At 39.7% G+C, this 19225-nt stretch overlaps 1 protein-coding gene across 1 annotated transcript; it reads left to right on the top strand.

Moving 5' to 3' along the window:
- The first annotated feature begins 17951 nt into the window (after nucleotides 1-17951).
- Nucleotides 17952-18878, top strand: LOC116589958 (olfactory receptor 4N5). Its single transcript, XM_032341689.1, has one exon. It carries the CDS (start codon nucleotides 17952-17954, stop codon nucleotides 18876-18878), a length of 927 nt encoding a protein of 308 aa, XP_032197580.1.
- The last annotated feature ends 347 nt before the right edge of the window (nucleotides 18879-19225 follow it).

A 19225-nucleotide genomic window follows, 5' to 3' on the forward strand; every position in this document is an offset into this window, starting at 1 on the left:
ATACATGGACACACACACACATACACACACACACACACAACCCTTTCTTTTGATATTAAAAATTGCCAAAGATTAATAAGCTTTCTCAGCTGAGAGGAGAGGCCCACTGTAGATTAGTTAAGAGTGCCATATTACTTTTAATTACTTCTAAAGCACTGTGGTAAATTCTGAGAAGTGAGATCCTGGCAAGTCTGTAATTAGATGAAACCACAACAACAAAAAAAGAAAAACAAAAGACTCTGTATTTCCAAAGATCTCTCCTTTCTCCACCTTCTAGTTTCCTACTCCACCCCCCGCCCCCGTTTTTGTATCTGCACATGCGGCTTTGTGGTATAGCATCTCTGTAGGCATGGATTTTCTGTCTCTTCATCTTTTCTCCCTGTTTTTTTTTTTTTCATATATGTCCTATCACTTCTTTCCTTCTGCTCTTTTATCTTTTCCAATTATCTTATATTTTTTAGCTTTCTAACCTTTCAAGAAATAAAATTATTTATTTGCAGCACAAATTTAATAGGAAAAAACTGCAAACAATATTATCTACATCTCTTTATCTCTTTTCTCCACTTTCATCATCTCCCACTATACCTCTGGCTGAACTGGACATAAATCTGAATGGAAGTATACTTGACTGTGTATTGCATTTATTTTATAAAAGTTAAGTTTATTGCTAATTTTAATATGAGTCAGATTTATTGCATCTTCTCTTTTAATGTATAACAAAGAAACTAAAATAAAAGGATTTTTGTATGATTAAGTATTTTTTCTTTACTATTGGAATACAACCTGGATCCTCGCCAGTGCAACTGGAGTGGTGTTGATTCCTGTGAGAAAACTCCAGGAGATGGAGGGGAAAAGTCTTCCTGGGTCAAGGCCCAGAGTAAACATGGGAGGATCCCTGGAGTGTTTTCAGTCCTCCTTTAGATAGATCTGATAAGTGTGGAGAATCCATAACTTGCTCTTGTCATTTAAATCTAAGAGATATTGTCATTTAAAGCTAAGAGATCATCGTTGCTGTTCACTTGTCTCACTTGATTGCCTTCATGCAAATCACATTTCACACATAGCCCACACCCTACATATAAATCTACATCGTGTTTGTAATCGGATCTTGTGGAAGGTATACAAGAAGAAGTGATTGTAAGAGATAAAGGCGACTACTGATCATCAGTTGGTAGTCCCCCCAACACTTCAGCTCCAATCACCAGGATCCCGACCTTGAGAAGGTGACAACTGGTGCCCAAACAGGGATCTGAAATCCACGAACAGTCACACAGTGATCCTGAGACCCTCCCAGAAGGAGTTAAGTGAGAATGATGGGGCAAAATCAAAGTGGACCCAGCCTTTTCTAGCATTAATACAACACCCTTTATCTTGGGTAAGTGCTTGTGATGAAGTCCCAGAACCTAAGTCAGGTTCGGTGGGGTGAGGAGGTTCGGAGCCTACGACTAAAGAAGGAATTCTTAAGACGTCATTGGTGCAAAATGGTGGTTTATTAAAGCACGGGGACAGGACCCGTGGGCAGGAAGAGCTGCCCCGGGTTGTGAAGGTGGGCATGTTATATAACCCACGGTTGGGGGGGAGGTGGTGATGGGATGGGAGATTTCAACAGAGTTCTCACATGTTAGGGAGGGCCTACAAGGTGCCGGGGGGAGGCCTTGCCCTTATGGCCTGATCAATGTCGTCTTTAGGTCAGGCATTAACATCAAGATAATTGGGAGATTCTTGGTGGGGTTATTATGATCTGGCTATCATTTACATTCCTTTCTACTCCGGTCTCCTCCAGGTTATGGTGGGAGGGGGATATTAGGGCTTCAGGAACCAAGAGTTATTTGCCTCTGGAAATTTGTGCTATTGATAAGGTAACCTCCCTGTTTAGGTCTCTAGGACATCTGTAGAGCAAGGGAGATTCCTGTTCTGCAGCATTGCGATCCCTGCAAGTTAACTATTTATCGTTTTATGGTGATCAGGGGTGCCTGAGAAATGCTACACATATGGAGGGGAGCGGGTGAAGAGGGGGTGCAAGGCGCCAGCTTTTGCTTTGTCCTCAGCCAGCCTCCTGCTCCCTCATCACTTGAGTATCCAGACGTCAATGAAGAATTTGTCTGAATGTTATTTGCAAATATAATCCTTGGTTTCCTGATGAAGGAACATTGGAAGAGACAATTTGGGAGCGCACATGCCATAATGTAGAAAAGGCTTATGGACAAGGTGAAAAAATTCCTGTGGAGTTTTGGGTTACATGGGCATTGGTAAAAATGGTAACTTTAATTCTTAGAGGTGATGAAGTTCTAGAACCTAGGTGAGGTTCGGTGGGCTGAGGTCCAGAGCCGATGACCAAGAAAGAATTCTTGAGACATCTTTGGTGCAAAATGGTGGTTTATTAAAGCATGGGGACAGGACCTGTGGGCAGGAAGAGCTGCTGCCCTGTTATCCTGAGGAGTGGCTGATTATATACACAGGAGTTGGGTAGGTGAGAACAAAGGGGGTGATGTTAGTCTCTAAGGAATTTTGGAAGCAAGGTCTCCAAGACCTTGAGGGGCTAGCTATTGTTGGGAGAAATATTATTTATTACTAGTAGTAAAAGTCTTCTTGTGAGACCCTTTAGATGTATATCAGTGGGCCATATGCTTGGGAATGATTCTCAACACTATCTTGGAGATCTAGAGATAAAGTTTCACATTTCTCCTATCAAGTGTCCTTGTTACTGAGATTTAGGTTTAGAAGAAATTTAACTTTATTTAGGGCTTGAGGAACTGAGTTATTTGCTTCTGGAAATTGTGCTATTGATAAGGTAACTTCTTTGTTTGTAGATCTCTAGGATATTTGTAAACTACCTGTCTTGTATGATTGTGATTTCTGCAAGTTAACTATTTGTTTCTCACTTACGGCCATCAGGGGCACCTGAGGAATGCCACACACATTACCGAGGGGAGCAGGTGGAGAGGGGGTGCCAGCTTTTGCTTTGTCCTCAGCCAGCCTCCTGTTCCCTCATCAGAGGGGAACGTAAGGAAGAGGGTCTTAAGGCTGAAACAGCCGCCTCTCTGCATACATATGAGTTAGATGATGAAACAACCCTACAAATTCAAACCGAAAATAAAAAATTACTTTCTGGCAAAAAGGACAAATGCCATGTTTCTCCTTTGGCCATGGCACTTCCGATTTCCTCCAGGGATGAGGACAAGGAAATAGCACAGATCTCTTTGGGGATGAGGGAAATGACACTGGGTTGGGTGATAATTTAAGCATGTTACAATTAGAACCAATAAAAACTAAAAAACAAAATTCTATTTCTATACTGTCTTTCTATACCATCTTGCCCCCATGAGCTGCACTTAGTTTTCCCTGTAACTTTTCAGGCTAATGGGCCAAATACTTATGATGGGATGCCGATGGAGACTGTAAGAGAACTTAAAAAGGCATGTTCCATGTATGGGCCTACTTCTCCTTATTGTTATGAATATTTATCCAGTTGGGGCAATAATGCCTCCTGGATTCCCTATGATTTTCAACTAATAGCTAAAATGGTATTAACCTCTTCTGAATTTCTACAATGGAAGATGTGGCTTTCAGAGGAGGCACATGAAAAGGTCAGGAGTTTAGGACAGAGAGGAATGTAGCAGCTGTTACTTACAATATGCTCATGGGAACAGGAGCTTGGATGACTTCTAATTATCAAACTCATAACATCCCTCCTGCAGCCCTTCCCCATGTATATGATGTGGCCTTACAAGCCTGGCAAAAAATTAATTTGGGTACCGATTATACTGCCAGTTATACAAAAAATACAAGGGACTAAAGAGCCATACATTGATTTTACTGGCAGGTTAAAAGAATCATTGGAAAAGCAGATAAGAGGAGAACAAATTCAGGAAATACTCTGAAGACAACTAACATATGATAATGCTAATGAAGATTGCCAGGCCCTGATTTGACTTTTTAGAGAATCTGGCAGTGTCATGGATTATTAAAAGCTTGTCATAATGTAGAATCCTTTAAACATCAGGCCTGAGTAATAGGGTTAGAAACCATGGCTGTTCAAAAACAATTGCAGGCAAAATGTTTCAATTGTGAACAAACAGGACACATAAAAAAAAAAAAAATGCCATCTCCCTCCCTGTCTGGTTACCTTCTCTTCTTCCAATCGCCTGAGTAGGATGTGAGGGCGCTCTGGCTGCGACATCTGTCACCCCATTGATCGCCAGGGTTGATTCCGCTGATCTGGCTGGCTAGGCGGGTGTCCCCTTCCTCCCTCACCGCTCCATGTGCGTCCCTCCCGAAGCTGCGCGCTCGATCGAAGAGGACGACCTTCCCCGATAGAGGAGAGGACCGTTCTTCGGTCAAGGGTATACGAGTAGCTGCGCTCCCCTGCTAGAACCTCCAAACAAGCTCTCAAGGTCCAATCGCCTGAGTAAATCCAATGTTCAACACCCTAATGTTTGTCCCCACTGTCGATGAAGCAAACACTGGGCCAAGGAATTTAAGCCTAAACCGATAAAGATGGAAATCCTTTGGGGAACCCTCATCAAGGAAACTTCCTAAGGGGCCAACCCCAGGCCCCAATAACTATTCAGTTTGTACCCAACAGCGACTCTCAGTAATGGACTTAGTCCCCACTACTCAGGGGAGCGCTTGTCTTGATAACCCTCTCCCTAAGGCTTGCTTTATATATCCATCTCAATGTCTTTATAAATTGTCAGCAAACCTATATGAACCTATACCCCCAAATATGGCTGGTCTCCTGCTTGGATGTAGTAGTTTAACTAAGAAGGGAGTTACGGTTCATACTGGAGTTACAGACTCCGATTATTATGGTGAGATTCAAATTACAGTTTCTGTCACTGTTCCTTGGACCTTTTCAGCCAGTGAAGGAGTCCCCCAACTTTTGTTACTCCCCTGAATTATGCCTATTCAATCTTCAAATTTTAGGAAAGGAGGATTTGGCAGAACTAATAAAAAGATTCATTTTTCTAAGAAACTGTTTGAAGGAAGTCAACCCCAAATGAAGTTTTCTATTAAGGGATGAAATTTGAAGGGCCTTTAGATTCTAAAGCAGATATCCCTATCATTTCTTGTCAATGTTGGCCACACCAATGGCCTACAATGTGTGCTGATTATGCTCTTGAGGGTCTTGGCTATGTAACTACTCAACAATTGAGACAAAGCAGCCAACCTCTGCCCTGTACAGGCCCAGAGGGATTACAAGTTCATATTCAACCTTTCATTGCCTCGTACCTATTAATCTGTGGGGATGAGATTTATTACAACAATGGGATGCTGAAATTCACATACCTACATCCTCACTTGTAAAAAACATGATGAAAAACATGGGGTATATTCCTGGGAAAGGCTTAGGTAAAAACTTACAAGGAGTGCCTGAACCTGTAGATCTTAACCCTAATGATACTCGCACTGGACTGGGGTTTATATAGGGGCCGTTGGGGTTGATAAAGCCCCTTCATCAATTCTAATCACCTGGAAAAGTAATGAGCTATTTGGACCCCCCAATGCGCCCTCAAGTTAGAAAAACTGAAAGCTCTAAAAGGTTTAACTCAAGAACAATTGGAAAAGGGACATATTGAACCTTCTTTTTCTCCTTGGAATTCTCCAACTTTTGTTGTAAAGAAAAGGTCAGGCAAATGGAGATTATTAATAGATCTCTGTAATATTAATGCTGCAACAGTAACTATGGGTTCATTACAACCAGGACTTCCTGCTCCCTCTTTTATACCTACTAAATGGCCTTTAGTAGTTCTGGATTTACAAGACTGCTTTTACACTATTCCTATCCACCCCTCAGACAAGAGTGTATTGTGTTTTCAATTCCAACAGTAAATCAACATGAACCTTTACAAAGATTTCAATGGAAAGTTCTCCCTCAAGGCATGACTAACTCTCCTAGGATGTGCCAGTATTTTGTAGGAAAGATTCTTGAGCCCATTCAACAATTATATCGCACATGTTATATTCTTTGTTACATGGATGATATCTTACTAGCAGCCCCAACCCCAGAGGTCTTACTTCAATTGTTTTCAAATACACAACACTACCTGCAACAGGCTGGTCTTATAATAGGTCCCCCAAAAATACAATTTACTCCACCCTTCTCCTATTTAGGTCATATGACAGGATGTACCACTGTTCAACCCCTAAAGTTTTCCATTCATCAAGATACTTTAAGTACTTTAAATGGTTTTCAAAAATTATTAGAAGATATTAATTGGTTACTCCCAATGTTTGTTGGGTATTCCCACACATCAACTTACAAATCTATTTGCCATTTTTTTTTTCTATTTGCCGTTCTTGAAGAAGACCCTAACCTTGATAATTCTCGAAGCTTAACACTGCAGGCTGAACAGGAACTTCAGTTCCTTGAAGAACGCCTTCATCAAGTGTTCTTGCATCGATATGATCCTGCATTACCTTATTGTTACTTGTGTTCCCTACTCCCCATTCACCTATGGGGTTATAGCTCAATAAGACTCTGCTTTAGAATGGATCTACTTGAAATACAGATCTCGTGATCCATGGCCAAACCAGATGTCTTCAAATATCAGGATACGACCCTCATGTTATCATTCTTCCTATCTCTATAAAACATTTTTCTTCCCTCTTTCCCTTGAATGATCATCCCCTTAATGCTTTAGCAGGATATTCTGGAACCATTGGAAACCATTACCCTGCAGGTAAATTATAGGATTTCTTAAAGAAGACATCATTTATAGTTTTTAATATCTGTAAAACTAGTCCAATTTCAGGTGCTCCTGTGTATTATATTGATAGCTTCTCGACTGGAAAAGGACCTGGACCTGGTTTAAGCCTCTCAATTCAAAGCAAGTATGCATCAGTGCAACAAACAGAAGTATTTGTTCTTACCGCTCTGTTAACTTCTATGTCTTCTGCACTTAACATCGTTTTTGATTCTACTTATGTAGTTAGTCTCTTTCCCACCACTGAAACAGCTCAGATATCTACAACACAAAAAACCATGTTACACCTTCTCACAAAACTACAGTCCCTTGTACAATCACGTTCCCATCCTCTCTATGTCACCCATATTAGGGCCCATTTTCTCTCCCAGGACCCATGGTAGAAGGTGACCATCAAGCAGATATCCCGACATGTCCTATTTTCACATCACCTGCTGATGGACACTCAGTTTTGCATGCTAATGTTAATTGACTGCACAATCGATACCGCATTCCACTTTGAAAGCCGCATAACATTGTACAATCCTGTCCTATTTGTGCACCTTTGCACTGCCGCCCACATTCTTCAGGAGCCAATCCTCATGGCTCACAGGCCAATGAACTATGGCAAATGGAGGTAACTCATTTCGATCTCTTTCCTCTTCAACCTTATTTACATGTTGTTATTGATACATTTTCTAAATTTCTTGGAGCAGTTCCTCAGTCCTCCGAGTCCTTTATGGCCGTCCGCTCTACTCTATTGTAATGTTTTAGTGTTATGGGAGTCCCTACTTCCATAAAAACTGATAATGTACCAGCTTACACAAGCCACAAATTTACTGCCTTTTGTTCTGATTGGCAGGTTCATCATATTACAGGTATACCTTATAACCCACAAGGACAAGGTATAGTTGAACGAGTTCATCGTACACTAAAACTGCAATTATTAAAAAACAAAAAAGAGGAACCCCCAAGGATGTTTTAGCTCTCTCTTTATTCACTCTTAATTTTCTGAATTTACCCCGAGGCGACATTCAGACAGCAGCAGAAAAACACTTCTCACAGTCACAGCGATCCCTTGAAGCATCTTTCCTATTTGGTTCAAATCTTTTAATGAATGGCTCCCTGGCCTCCTATTAAGGAAAGGCAGATAGTCTGCTCTGATTTCCTCAGATTCTGGTGATAGACCCTCTGAAACACTATGGCTTCCTCCTCGGCTCATCAGGCCCCAGAAAACCAATGACCCTGCCAATAACACTGCACCCCTGATGTCCAAGAAAGATCCAGAAATAGAACATACATAGGAGGTAACTCACAAGATGCATGTGCTGTCCCTGCATAAGAAGAGACCCTGACCATATCGGCGTAGGGACGATCCACCCACATGGGGTCAGATTAAGGCCCTGTCAGATAAAAGAGAAGCAGTTTTATGATCTTCCAGAAGCCCACAGACCCCTGAGAACTTGCTTTTGGCTATAGTTGCTCTTCTGACCTGTATACCAGCAGTAAGCGGAAATTATATATATTGGGCCTGGATACCTCATCCACCACTCTTATGCTTGGTTGAATGGAGTGAAAAGGGGCCTAAAATATACACAAATGATTCTATACATATGCCCTCTCCTTGGAGACAATAGGGCCCAAAACATCCTCAAGATGAAGGTAGCCCTTTTAACATTTCTTTAGGATATAGAACGCTTCCTATCTGTTCAGGAGGCACTTCTTGCATTCCATTGGCCTTGCAGACTTGGCTTAGACTTTTCTACAAAACAATCATAAACACTGTTAGGATTTTTGGAGGCCATGTCTCTTAATTTTACAGATGTGAACATTACTATACAAGGTAAATCTCCTTTATCTCAATGTCAATCTGTATCTTATAAACATTGGAGATACATGCCTGTTTGGTGGAGTGATTGCTGCTCATCCCATGGGAAATTATTGAGTATGAAAATAAACAATCACACTCATTACTTCATTGATTGGGGTCCACATGGGCGATTCTCTCACAATTGTGCAGAGGACAATAACACTGTGTGACAATATACATAAGATACTTTGGATTGGCAACACCACTCATTGGGAACACCACACACGCAGTTTGATGGCTTGGCATGAAGGAGGATTATCTTCACCACGGCCTTGCCTTAAATATAATGACCAATTATATCCTGAACAACCTGATATCTGGAAATTGGCCACTGCCGCACAACCTCCTGAATATTGGAAAGGCAGTTTCTCAGGAACAATCAACAGTTTAGTTCCACTTACTCATTTGATTACAATGTGTCCTTTTATATTCATGCTTGTTTACTAATACCTTATGTTTTTGCTCTTAGACATTTACAATTTAATGAAACTCTTAGAAGGGTTGAATGTACATCATGTAAATTATATACTTTCATGAATTCATTTGTACCGTTTAATGCCACTAAGGATAGTACTATCATTCTGAAAGCCAGAAAAAAAACATCGGGCTTCCCTGTAAATCTCACTGGAGAATGTCAACATTCTCCAATAGAAGGTCTTAGGACAAAGGTAGTTTCTCATATTCTGACCCTATCAATAAGACTTATAGAACGGATAATATTTGGCCTTATTATTCTTATTGCTATAGCTCCTGTAGCTGCAGTAGCTCGGATTGCCTTGCAGACATCAGTTCAAACGCATACATATGTAGAACAATGGCAAAATCAATCCCATGAATTATGGACTACACAAAATAAATGAGGATTAAAAATAAATGAGAATTTAGAAAATCGTGTAGCAAAACTACAGCAGGCTGTGACTTGGTTAGGATAACAGGTCCTTTATTTATTTATTTATTTATGTTTTAGGATTTTATTTATTTATTTGGCAGAGAGATCACAAGTAGGCAGAGAGGCAGTGGGTGGGGGGAAGCAGGCTCCCTGCTGAGCAGAGAGGCCAATGTGGGGCCCAATCCCAGGACCCTGAGATCATGACCTGAGCCGAAGGCAGGGGCTTTAACCCACTGAGCCACCGAGGTGCCCCTCAGGTCCTTAATTTATAACAACAAATTGTACTCACTTGTGATTGGAATGTGACATCTTTCTGTATTACCCCTGAAAATATAATAGTACTCGTTATGAATGGGATAAGATCAAATAGCATTTATAAGACTTACGAGGGAATGTATCTCTTGACATCCAAGAGCTCCAGAGGAGATTTTTGAAACTTTTCGAACAAATTGCCAGGCCTTCTTTATGAGAACCTTGCTACAGGGACTGCTGAGGCACTGCAGGGCCTTGACCCTTGACCTTGGTTTCAGAGTATTATTCATTCTGTTTCTGGGGCAGGAGTTACCTTGCTAATATGTTTAAGTATATTTCTTAGAACGTACTGTCTCCTCAAATGACCAGTGAACAAACAGGAATCTAGCTTGGAATTGGCTCTTAAGATGTTGCAATTGAAAAACAAAAGGGGGAATTGTTGGAACACCACCCAGATCCTCACCAGTGTGACTGGAGTGATGTTGAATCCTGTAAGAAAACTCCAGGAGATGGAAGGCAAGAGTCTTCTCGGTGGATACCCACAATAAACATGGGAGGATCCCTGGAGTGTTTTCATGTCCTCCTTTAGATAGATCTGATAAGTGTGGAGAATCCTTAACTTGTTCTTGTCATTTAAAGCTAAGAGATAATCGTTCATTTGTCTCACTTGATTGCCTGCATGTAAATCACATCTCACATGTAGCCCTCCCCCTGCACATAAATCTATATCCCGTTTGTAATTGGATCTTGTGGAAGGTATAAAAGAAGTGATTATAAGATATAAAGGCATCTACTGATCATCCAGCCGGTAGTCCCTCCATCACTTCAGCTCCGATCACCAGGATCCCCACCTCGCGAAGGTGACACTTTAAGTAATATTCTTTAGTTGAAAAAGACAAAGACCTTCATTTGCTATGGCAGAACATAGGAACTACATATTCAAAAAAGTGAATAACTATAAATACCAAGATCAGAATAGAGTAATTCTTCTTTGGGAGGGCATATTTCTAAAAGAACTAGTGTATATGTGTAAGGGTTTCTGGGTGGCACAGTCAGTTAAGCATCTGCCTTCAGCTCAGGTCATGATCCTGAAGCCCCAAAATGGAGCCCGGTAATGGAGCCCATTGTGGGAGTCCCTGCTCTGTAGTGAGTCTGTTTCTCCCTCTCCTTCTGCCCTTCTTCCCCTACTCCTGCTGTCTCTCTTGTTCACTCTCTCTCAAATACAATCATTAAATACATTAAAAAAAAAAACAAAAACCTAGTGTATAAGACACCATCAAGTTCTCTTATTTAAGTGGAATTATTCCTGAAAAAGCTTTCTGGAGCATAATATACTCTCTCTCTACCTAACTTTTTTGCACCCAAAATATGCAGATACTAAGATACTTATATTGACTTAGTGTCACTAGTAACCCTTACTAAACACTATTGCCTTCTCATCATGTATATGAATTATATAAAAAGATTTATAATCTCCCCAGGCTTACTACTTTCATTTTGCTTAATAAACGTGTGCCATTTCACTGTCACGGTTAAAACATCAAATTTAAAATGCTGACATGATCCAGTGGGATCTTAGCTAGCACATGTTTTGAGTATTTTTAATCCTTAAAATGTTCTTGTCTTTTTCCTCTTCAAATTCTACTTGACATTCTAATAATTCCCATTGGAAACACCTGCATGATTAAGGTAGCTGAAAAACCCCAAAGCATATTCCCTATTGCATCACGAATGACACAGCAGATTTCAGAATTTACAATGTCCCACCATGAGAACATATATTTGACAAAAAATTCAGAAATGATCAGGTAATCTCCTTTTCATCAGAAGGAAGAGGACAGACCCTTGTTTGAGAGTAGCAGTGGAGCCCTAAGAAGGTGAAATTTTTGGTCATTCTTCATATTTAGAAGGAATTGAGAGGAAGAATACAAAGAAAATCATACTATTTGTCTGAGACATTTGCTGCCTTAAAATGCATGAGAATGGAATAATCCTGCAGAAACAGGAAAAGGGTAAGTTCTAAATTCAGACATATAGCATTTTCTACCTTGTCCCTCAAATATACATCCTGCATGTCCTGATGTTTAATATTATATTAAAGGGGTTAAGATCCTTAATTGTACTATTATAAAGATGTGAACATGCCAACAGCCTTGGGAGATTCACCACCTGGATTTACATTTGAGTATCACACAAATGACTAGGTTTTTTCCTATTGTAAATCAGAGATAAGGGGGAGAAGAAAATTGGGAATCACAAGTTAGAAGGGGTAGGCTGAGTCCAGAAACAAACTTCACTGATTTCACAGGTTTACAAACCTCTTGGTTACCACACTCAGTTGGCCTGAGTTTCTTCTCTTGAATGTGGTCCTAACATGTACAAATACAAGGCTCAGAGTTAAAGATCTTAAAACTAGACTTGATTCACAAATACTACCTGAATTCTAAAACAAGACCTAAAATAACCTCCCCAGGCTTACTACATTCATTATGCTTAAGAAACAATGCAAATAAACAATTTACACTTTTCCTTGAAACAACACAAGTTTTACCTCAAAATAAGATTTACGCAGTCAGCATCTCTGGGATTAACTCCAGCACAATGACAAAAAATTCTATTGACACAAGGTCCACTTAGCATTTTTCACTAGAATTTTTCTAATCACTGAATGCTTTCTTAGTTGTTTATGTGGATATAATGTGGCTACTAACCCATTCCTTTGATTTTCGTATCAACCCTATGCAGGAGAAAGAATAGATATATTATTCCTCCCTTATAGATTAAAAAAATTCATATTTTAAAAGACTAAATGACTTGCTAAGGTTATGTGCTCCCCAAGTTAGAGAAATAGTAGCTTAAATAAGATAGAATAATTCCCAAAGCAGAGTTCTTCCTGGAACATTTATGATAGTATCTAAAAACCACAAAATATTAAAAAAAAAAAAACCCACAAAATATTAAAAGATGATAGAAGTTTCCATCATCTAATTTAGCTATCCTATTGAATTGATAAGTAGTTGTCTGAGTGAAGATTTGAGTAATTGAATAAAGTTTTATATAATCCTCAAGTTTAGTATCAATTAAATATTTTTTTATGTTCTTCAGCTTGATCCACATATTTCAAAACTTGCAGAAGTGTTTAAGAGTGTATTTTAATAATTTTAAAAAGGGTGGTATAAATTTAAAAATTTATAAAGGGTGGCTCAGTCTGTTAAGTGTCGGCTTTTGGCTCAGGTCATGATCCCAAGGTCCTGGGATCGAGTCCTACACTGGGCTCCTTGCTCAGCAAGGAGCCTGTTTCTCCCTTTACCTGCTGCTCCTCCTGCCTGTGCTCAATTGCTCTCTCTCTCTGACAAATAAACAAATAAAATCTTTTAAAAAATAAAAAAAGGAAAAAATTACAAAGGGTATGAATACAGAGTGAGAAGACACACTGTCATTTTAGAGAGAGAGAACGCTCACCAAGGTGAGAGGCAGAGGAAGAGGGAGAGAATCTCAAGTAGACATCCCGTTGAGCCCAGACCCCTACTCAGGGCTCAATCCCATGTCCTTGAGATCATGACCTGAGCCAAAATCAAGAACGTGCCACTCAACCAGCTGAGCCACCCAGTTGCCCCAGAAACCACCCTGTCATTTTCAAACATTTATTAAATGGATTCATGTTGGCAGGGTGGTTTTAAGGAGATTAACTTCAGAGCACAAAAATCAATTTATTTTTGTCAGAATGAGTTAGACAAAATGTCTGAGAAGAGAATGTGAAGTAATTAATGAGTGCATGAGACTAAGTAAATTTCAAAAAGGATAATGTTCAGGAACAAAGTCTTATCAGGGAAAGGAAGTCAAGCTTCTTATCTGTAGAAAAATCTATTGGAATGGAACACTTAGGAAGCATGTGCCATGTTCCTTTTACCTCAGAGAAAAATAATCTATCATCTCAGAATTGATGGAAAGATGGGCATTGAATGTAATGATAGAATACATGCACAAAACAGAGTGAAAATGAATTAAGACTCCAAGAATGTGGGTAAACGAGAGAATGACAAGAAAGAGAGCAATGAGGAAGGAAAAGCAAAAGGTCAATGGAGAGAAACTGCCTGGAAAATAAAGGAATAAAAAGTAAGGCAAATGTAAGAAGAATAACTGAGAAAATGAGTGTGTAAAATAGAACTAGTAGAAAGAGAACGGGCAAATGAGAAAAATAAAAAAGAAGCAAGAGGAAATAAATGGGGAGAGATGAAGGAGCAGATGCTAGGAAGGTGATCAATCTCCAAACACCTGGTTCCAGGAGCTGATCTGATGGCAGCTGGAATCTAGGCATCCTCAGTGAGGCCTTGTGGATGCTTTGTCTGCACTCTGAGAAAGAGGGGAGGATATGAGCCCCCTCTCCACCTGCACATCTTCAATGCCAGATGTGTTTTTCTACCAGTTGACATAACAAGGTTAGGGATGATGAAAACATTCAGGTCTCTATCTGGGCCTACATTGACAATACTTCTTTGCCCTGACAAGAGCAAAATGCTGGTCTCTGTGAGAGTCACTGTTTTGGGCTTCTTTTCTCCAGGAATTCATTTTATGCAGAGTAATGTTCCTCTGATGCATGTCTGTCCTCAGTCTCTGTAATGAGTACAATTTGAGAAGCACAGGAACAGAAGGTATATAAATGAGAATGGGAAAAGAAAGTGGGTTAAAGGGGGAAGTGGTATGCAATTCCATCTGTTACTAACAGGGAATAGAAGTGGATCTGGAAAAACAAAGCAGAGGAAGAGTGGGAGACTGTAACTCTTAGAATCCTTCCTGTGGCTTGGAATTGTCAACTCAGAAAAGCATGAAATAACTGTCAGTGAGCACCTGGAAAGCACAAAGACTAAGAATAGTTAGAAGGAGCAATTGACTGACTTTCCTGAGAGCAGGTTTCTATAGGTTTCTAGAGACAGAATAAGAAATGAATGTGGAGGCATTCTGGGTGAAACACAGAAGAAAGCTCCTCAGATAATTTCAAGGATCGCAAAGATATTTTTTATTTCTTTTGTTTTTAGGCTTTTTAAAAAAAATTCCAGTTAGTTAATATACAGTGTAGTATTAGTTCCAGATGTACAATATAATGACTCAATACTTCCATACAAGGGGTGATGCTCATCACAAATGCACATCTTAATCACCATCATCTATTTAACACATGACCTACCCACTTCCCCAGTGGTAACCATCAGTTAGTTTCTTCTCTATAATTAAGAATCTGTTTCTTAGGGGCTCCTGGATGGCTCAGTGGGTTAAAGCCTCTGCCTTCAGCTCAGGTCATGATCCTGGGGTCCTGGGATAGAGCCCCACATCGGGCTCTCTGCTCTGTGGGGAGCCTGCTTCCTCCTCTCTCTCTGGCTGCCTCTCCGCCTACTTGTGATCTCTGTCAAATAAATAAATAAAATCTTAAAAAAAATATATGTTTCTTGGTTTGCTTCTCTCTCGTTTTTCCCCCTTTGCTCCTTTTTTTTTAAAAGATTGTATTTATTTATTTGACAGAGATTTCAAGTAGGCAGAGGGAGGCGCAGAGGGAGGCAGGCAGAGAGGAGGAAGCAGGCTCCCTGCTGAGCAGAGAGCCCGATGCACGGCTTGATCCCAAGGCACTGGGATCACGACCTGAGCCGAAGGCAGAGGCTTTAACCCACTGAACCACCCAGGCGCCCCTGCTCATTTGTTTTGTTCCTTAGACTCACTATAGAGTTTATTCATATGTGAATAAGTATCTCTATGCACAGATATATGCCCATGTGTTATAAATTCCTTTTGCATAACATTTAGCTGCTAGTTACAAATGTTACAATCACACAGAACATATGCTCTGATATTTCTATTAAGTGTGCCCTAAAATACTAGTATATTGCCTAAATTTGTTTTAATGGACTTTTTAAGGTTGATTTTTCCTTAGTTTTTTTGTTTTGTTTTGTTTTTTTCCTTTTTTCCTCTCTTCCTACATCTTCATTCTAGGAATGCTATCAAAAATTTCTGTCAAATTTCAATTGGGACTTTTTACTTCTCCAGTTTTCCCTTCAACAAATAATGGCACTTAAAAAAAAAGATTTATTGAGGGGCAACAGGGTGGTGGAGTCATTTAAGTGTCCAACTCTGGTCAGCTCAGGTTGTGATCTTGGGCTTCTGGGATAGAAACCTGCGTCCAGCTCCATGCTCCACAGGGAGTCTGCTTAAAGATCCTATCGCTCTCTCTCTCTGCCTCTCCCCACTCTGTGCGTTTTCTCTCTCACTCAAATAAATCTTTACAAAAAAATTTATTGAGATATAATCAACATAATATAAAATTTACCATTTAAGGTGTATAAGTCAATCATTTTAAGTTTATTTACAGAGTTATGCAAGTATCACCATGATAAATTTTAGAGCATTTTAATCACCCCAAAAAGAAAACTCATATTAGCAGTCATTCCTCATTTCACCCATAGCCCTAGGCAACCACTCTTCTACTTCCTATCTTTATTAATGTGCCTTGTCTACAGATTTTCAGAAAATGAGTTGAACAATATGTGGTCCTTTGTGACTGGTTCCTTTCATATAGCATAATGGTTTTGAGTTCGTCAACATTGTAGCATGTTACAATATGTCATTTCTCTATATTGCCAAACTGTATTCCATTGTATTCATAGAACTTTTGAAAAATAAGTATTGCATGTAATTCAAAATCGAGGGAACTTTAGTTATTTGTCACATTACAGTATTGTGTTACAATTAGCAATCTTTCATTTTTTAACTCATTCATGCCAACAGTAAAACATGTACAGGTGTCACAATATATGAGTATATATTTACAAAATAAGTTTCGGGGCACCTGGGTGGCTCAGTGGGTTAAAGCCTCTGCCTTCGGCTCCGGTAGTGATCCCAGGGTCCTGGGATTGAGCGCCGCATTGGGCTCTCTGCTTCGCAGGGAGCCTGCTTCCTCCCCTTTTTCTCTCTGCCTGCCTCTCTGCCTACTTGTGATCTCTCTCCCTGTCAAATAAATGAAAATCTTTAAAAAAAAATTAAAAAAACAAAACAAGTTTCTACAATTATAGTAATATACAAATTAGAAAATGACCACAAATACAATTCTAAATAGAATTCTTATTTAGACCAGATAACAGCCAGAAAGGGGGAAACATTTATGCAAGCAAAATTATGATTAATTAATTTCCTAAATAAAGTAGTATCAATGGATAGATGATGATTACTAATGTCCTAATCAATTAAACTGAGGAATACACATGTCTTATTTTTCTTACCACTTGTGAAGAATGAAGAAGAGAATTGTAAAACTAAAAATCCTAACTGTAATTGCTTTGTTTTTCTCTTCTACCCAAAGAGTATGTCATACTATATGTCCTATATGACCAATTCCAACTCTATCATGCTTTGATTATATCAGTTGAGATATATAAAATATTTTATATATTCCAATATGTTTTATATGGAAATATTTGTGGGCAGGATATCATTTGGCTATCATTCTGAGATCTGAGGGAAAAATAGGATATAGGCACATGGTGAGCAAATAAAACTAGATTAGTATTCATTAGGATTTAAAAGGTATGTAGCAGTTTCAGGATTGGGATCCAAACCAAGAATGTACCTAAGGGAATACCTCTATGTGAAGAGAATGTAGGATTTTTGCTTGAGACTCTAAACCAGTTTAGAACAAAGGTGCACGAGGGCACCAAAACAGAACAATGCAATAAGAGCGAGTGAAAGACACATTTAGAAAACAAAACATACAGATACCACCAAGAACTAAAAATTCTACAGGAGCTAAAGGAAAGAAGCACTTGCAAAAGCACTTTGCTCTGCAGGAATGAAGAGAAGAAACAAAACCCCGGCAACAAATCTAAACATTAGAGACAGTGCACCACAGCTAACTGAGAAAACAACACACCTAACAAATTAATAATGGTTAATTAAGTTCTGTTTTCATCAGGAAATTTCCACTATTCTTTAAGCAAAGTAGCCCAGAGTCCTAGAGGAACACAATTATATAGAAGCATATGGTTAAATGAGAGTGAGTGTGTGGTTATGAAAAAAAAACATATTAGGGATGGATCAAGAAATGGAGGGTAGTAGGGTCAACTCAAAACACAAGACACTTATGGGACATGCATTTTTTTCAGCTACACAAGTGTTGAATGTGGTAAATGTTTTTACCTGGAGAAGAGCTATGGAAAAGATGAAAAGGTGATTATAACAGATAATACTTTGTTATTCTGCAGACAGAGGAGAGATGGAGAGGGAGAATAACACACTGGTGACAGAATTCATCCTCCTCGGTCTGACCCAGTCTCAACAGGCTCAACTCCTAGTTTTCGTGTTAGTCTTAGTTTTCTACCTCATCATCCTCCCCGGAAATTTCCTCATCATCCTCACCATCAGATCAGACCCTGGCCTCACAGCCCCACTCTACTTCTTTCTGGGCAATTTGGCTTTCCTTGATGCATCCTATTCCTTCATTGTGGCTCCGAGGATGCTGGTGGACTTCCTCTCCGAGAAGAAAATAATCTCCTACAGAGGCTGCATCACTCAGCTCTTTTTCTTGCACTTTCTGGGGGCGGGGGAGATGTTCCTTCTTGTTGTGATGGCCTTTGACCGCTACATCGCCATCTGTCATCCTTTGCACTATTCCACGGTCATGAACCCTAGAGTATGCTATGCCTTGCTGTTGGCTCTGTGGCTTGGAGGCTTCACTCATTCCATTGTACAAGTAGCCCTTATTCTCCACTTGCCCTTCTGTGGTCCAAACAAGCTGGATAACTTCTTCTGTGATGTGCCACAGGTCATCAAGCTGGCCTGCACAGACACTTTTGTGGTGGAGCTCCTGATGGTGTCCAACAGTGGCCTGCTTACCCTGCTGTGCTTCCTGGGACTTCTGACCTCCTATGCAGTCATCCTCTGCCGTGTGCAGGGACATTCCTCTGAGGGGAAGAATAAGGCTCTTTCCACATGTACCACACACATTATCATTGTGTTTCTGATGTTTGGACCTGCCATCTTCATCTATACTCGCCCATTCAGAGCCTTCCCAGCTGACAAAGTGGTTTCTCTCTTTCACACGGTCATCTTTCCTTTGATGAACCCTGTGATTTATACCCTTCGCAACCAGGAAGTGAAAGCTTCTATGAAGAAGTTACTGAATCGTCACATGGCTTACTGAATGAAATAGAAGAATTAGACAAGCAACAATGGAGAAAATTTAGTTGGAACTGATTAAAACACTTATTCATGCACTGAATCATTCAGTCATTTTAGCAAATACTACATTTATTAAGTACTTGGCAATTTTCAGGCACTGTTCTAGCTATGTGAATAAGGCAGGTGAGATTCCAGGTCTCTTGGGGATATAGTCAGGTAGATAAACACAATTTAAACTATTAAACTGAAAACAACCCATAATATCCAAAAGTGATAGTGTTCTAAAGCAAATAAAAAATAGTGTTATGATAGAGTTTGACTGGGATATGCTAGTTTCTTTGCTTTTGGTGGTTAAGCAAGGTCTTTTAG

The sequence above is a fragment of the Mustela erminea genome, chromosome 5, assembly GCF_009829155.1.
Source record: "Mustela erminea isolate mMusErm1 chromosome 5, mMusErm1.Pri, whole genome shotgun sequence".
Taxonomy (NCBI): Eukaryota; Metazoa; Chordata; class Mammalia; order Carnivora; family Mustelidae; genus Mustela; species Mustela erminea.

Coding starts and splice junctions, on each gene's coding strand:
- LOC116589958 (XM_032341689.1), top strand. CDS start 17,952: ATGGAGAGGGAGAATAACACACTGGTGACAGAATTCATCCTCCTCGGT.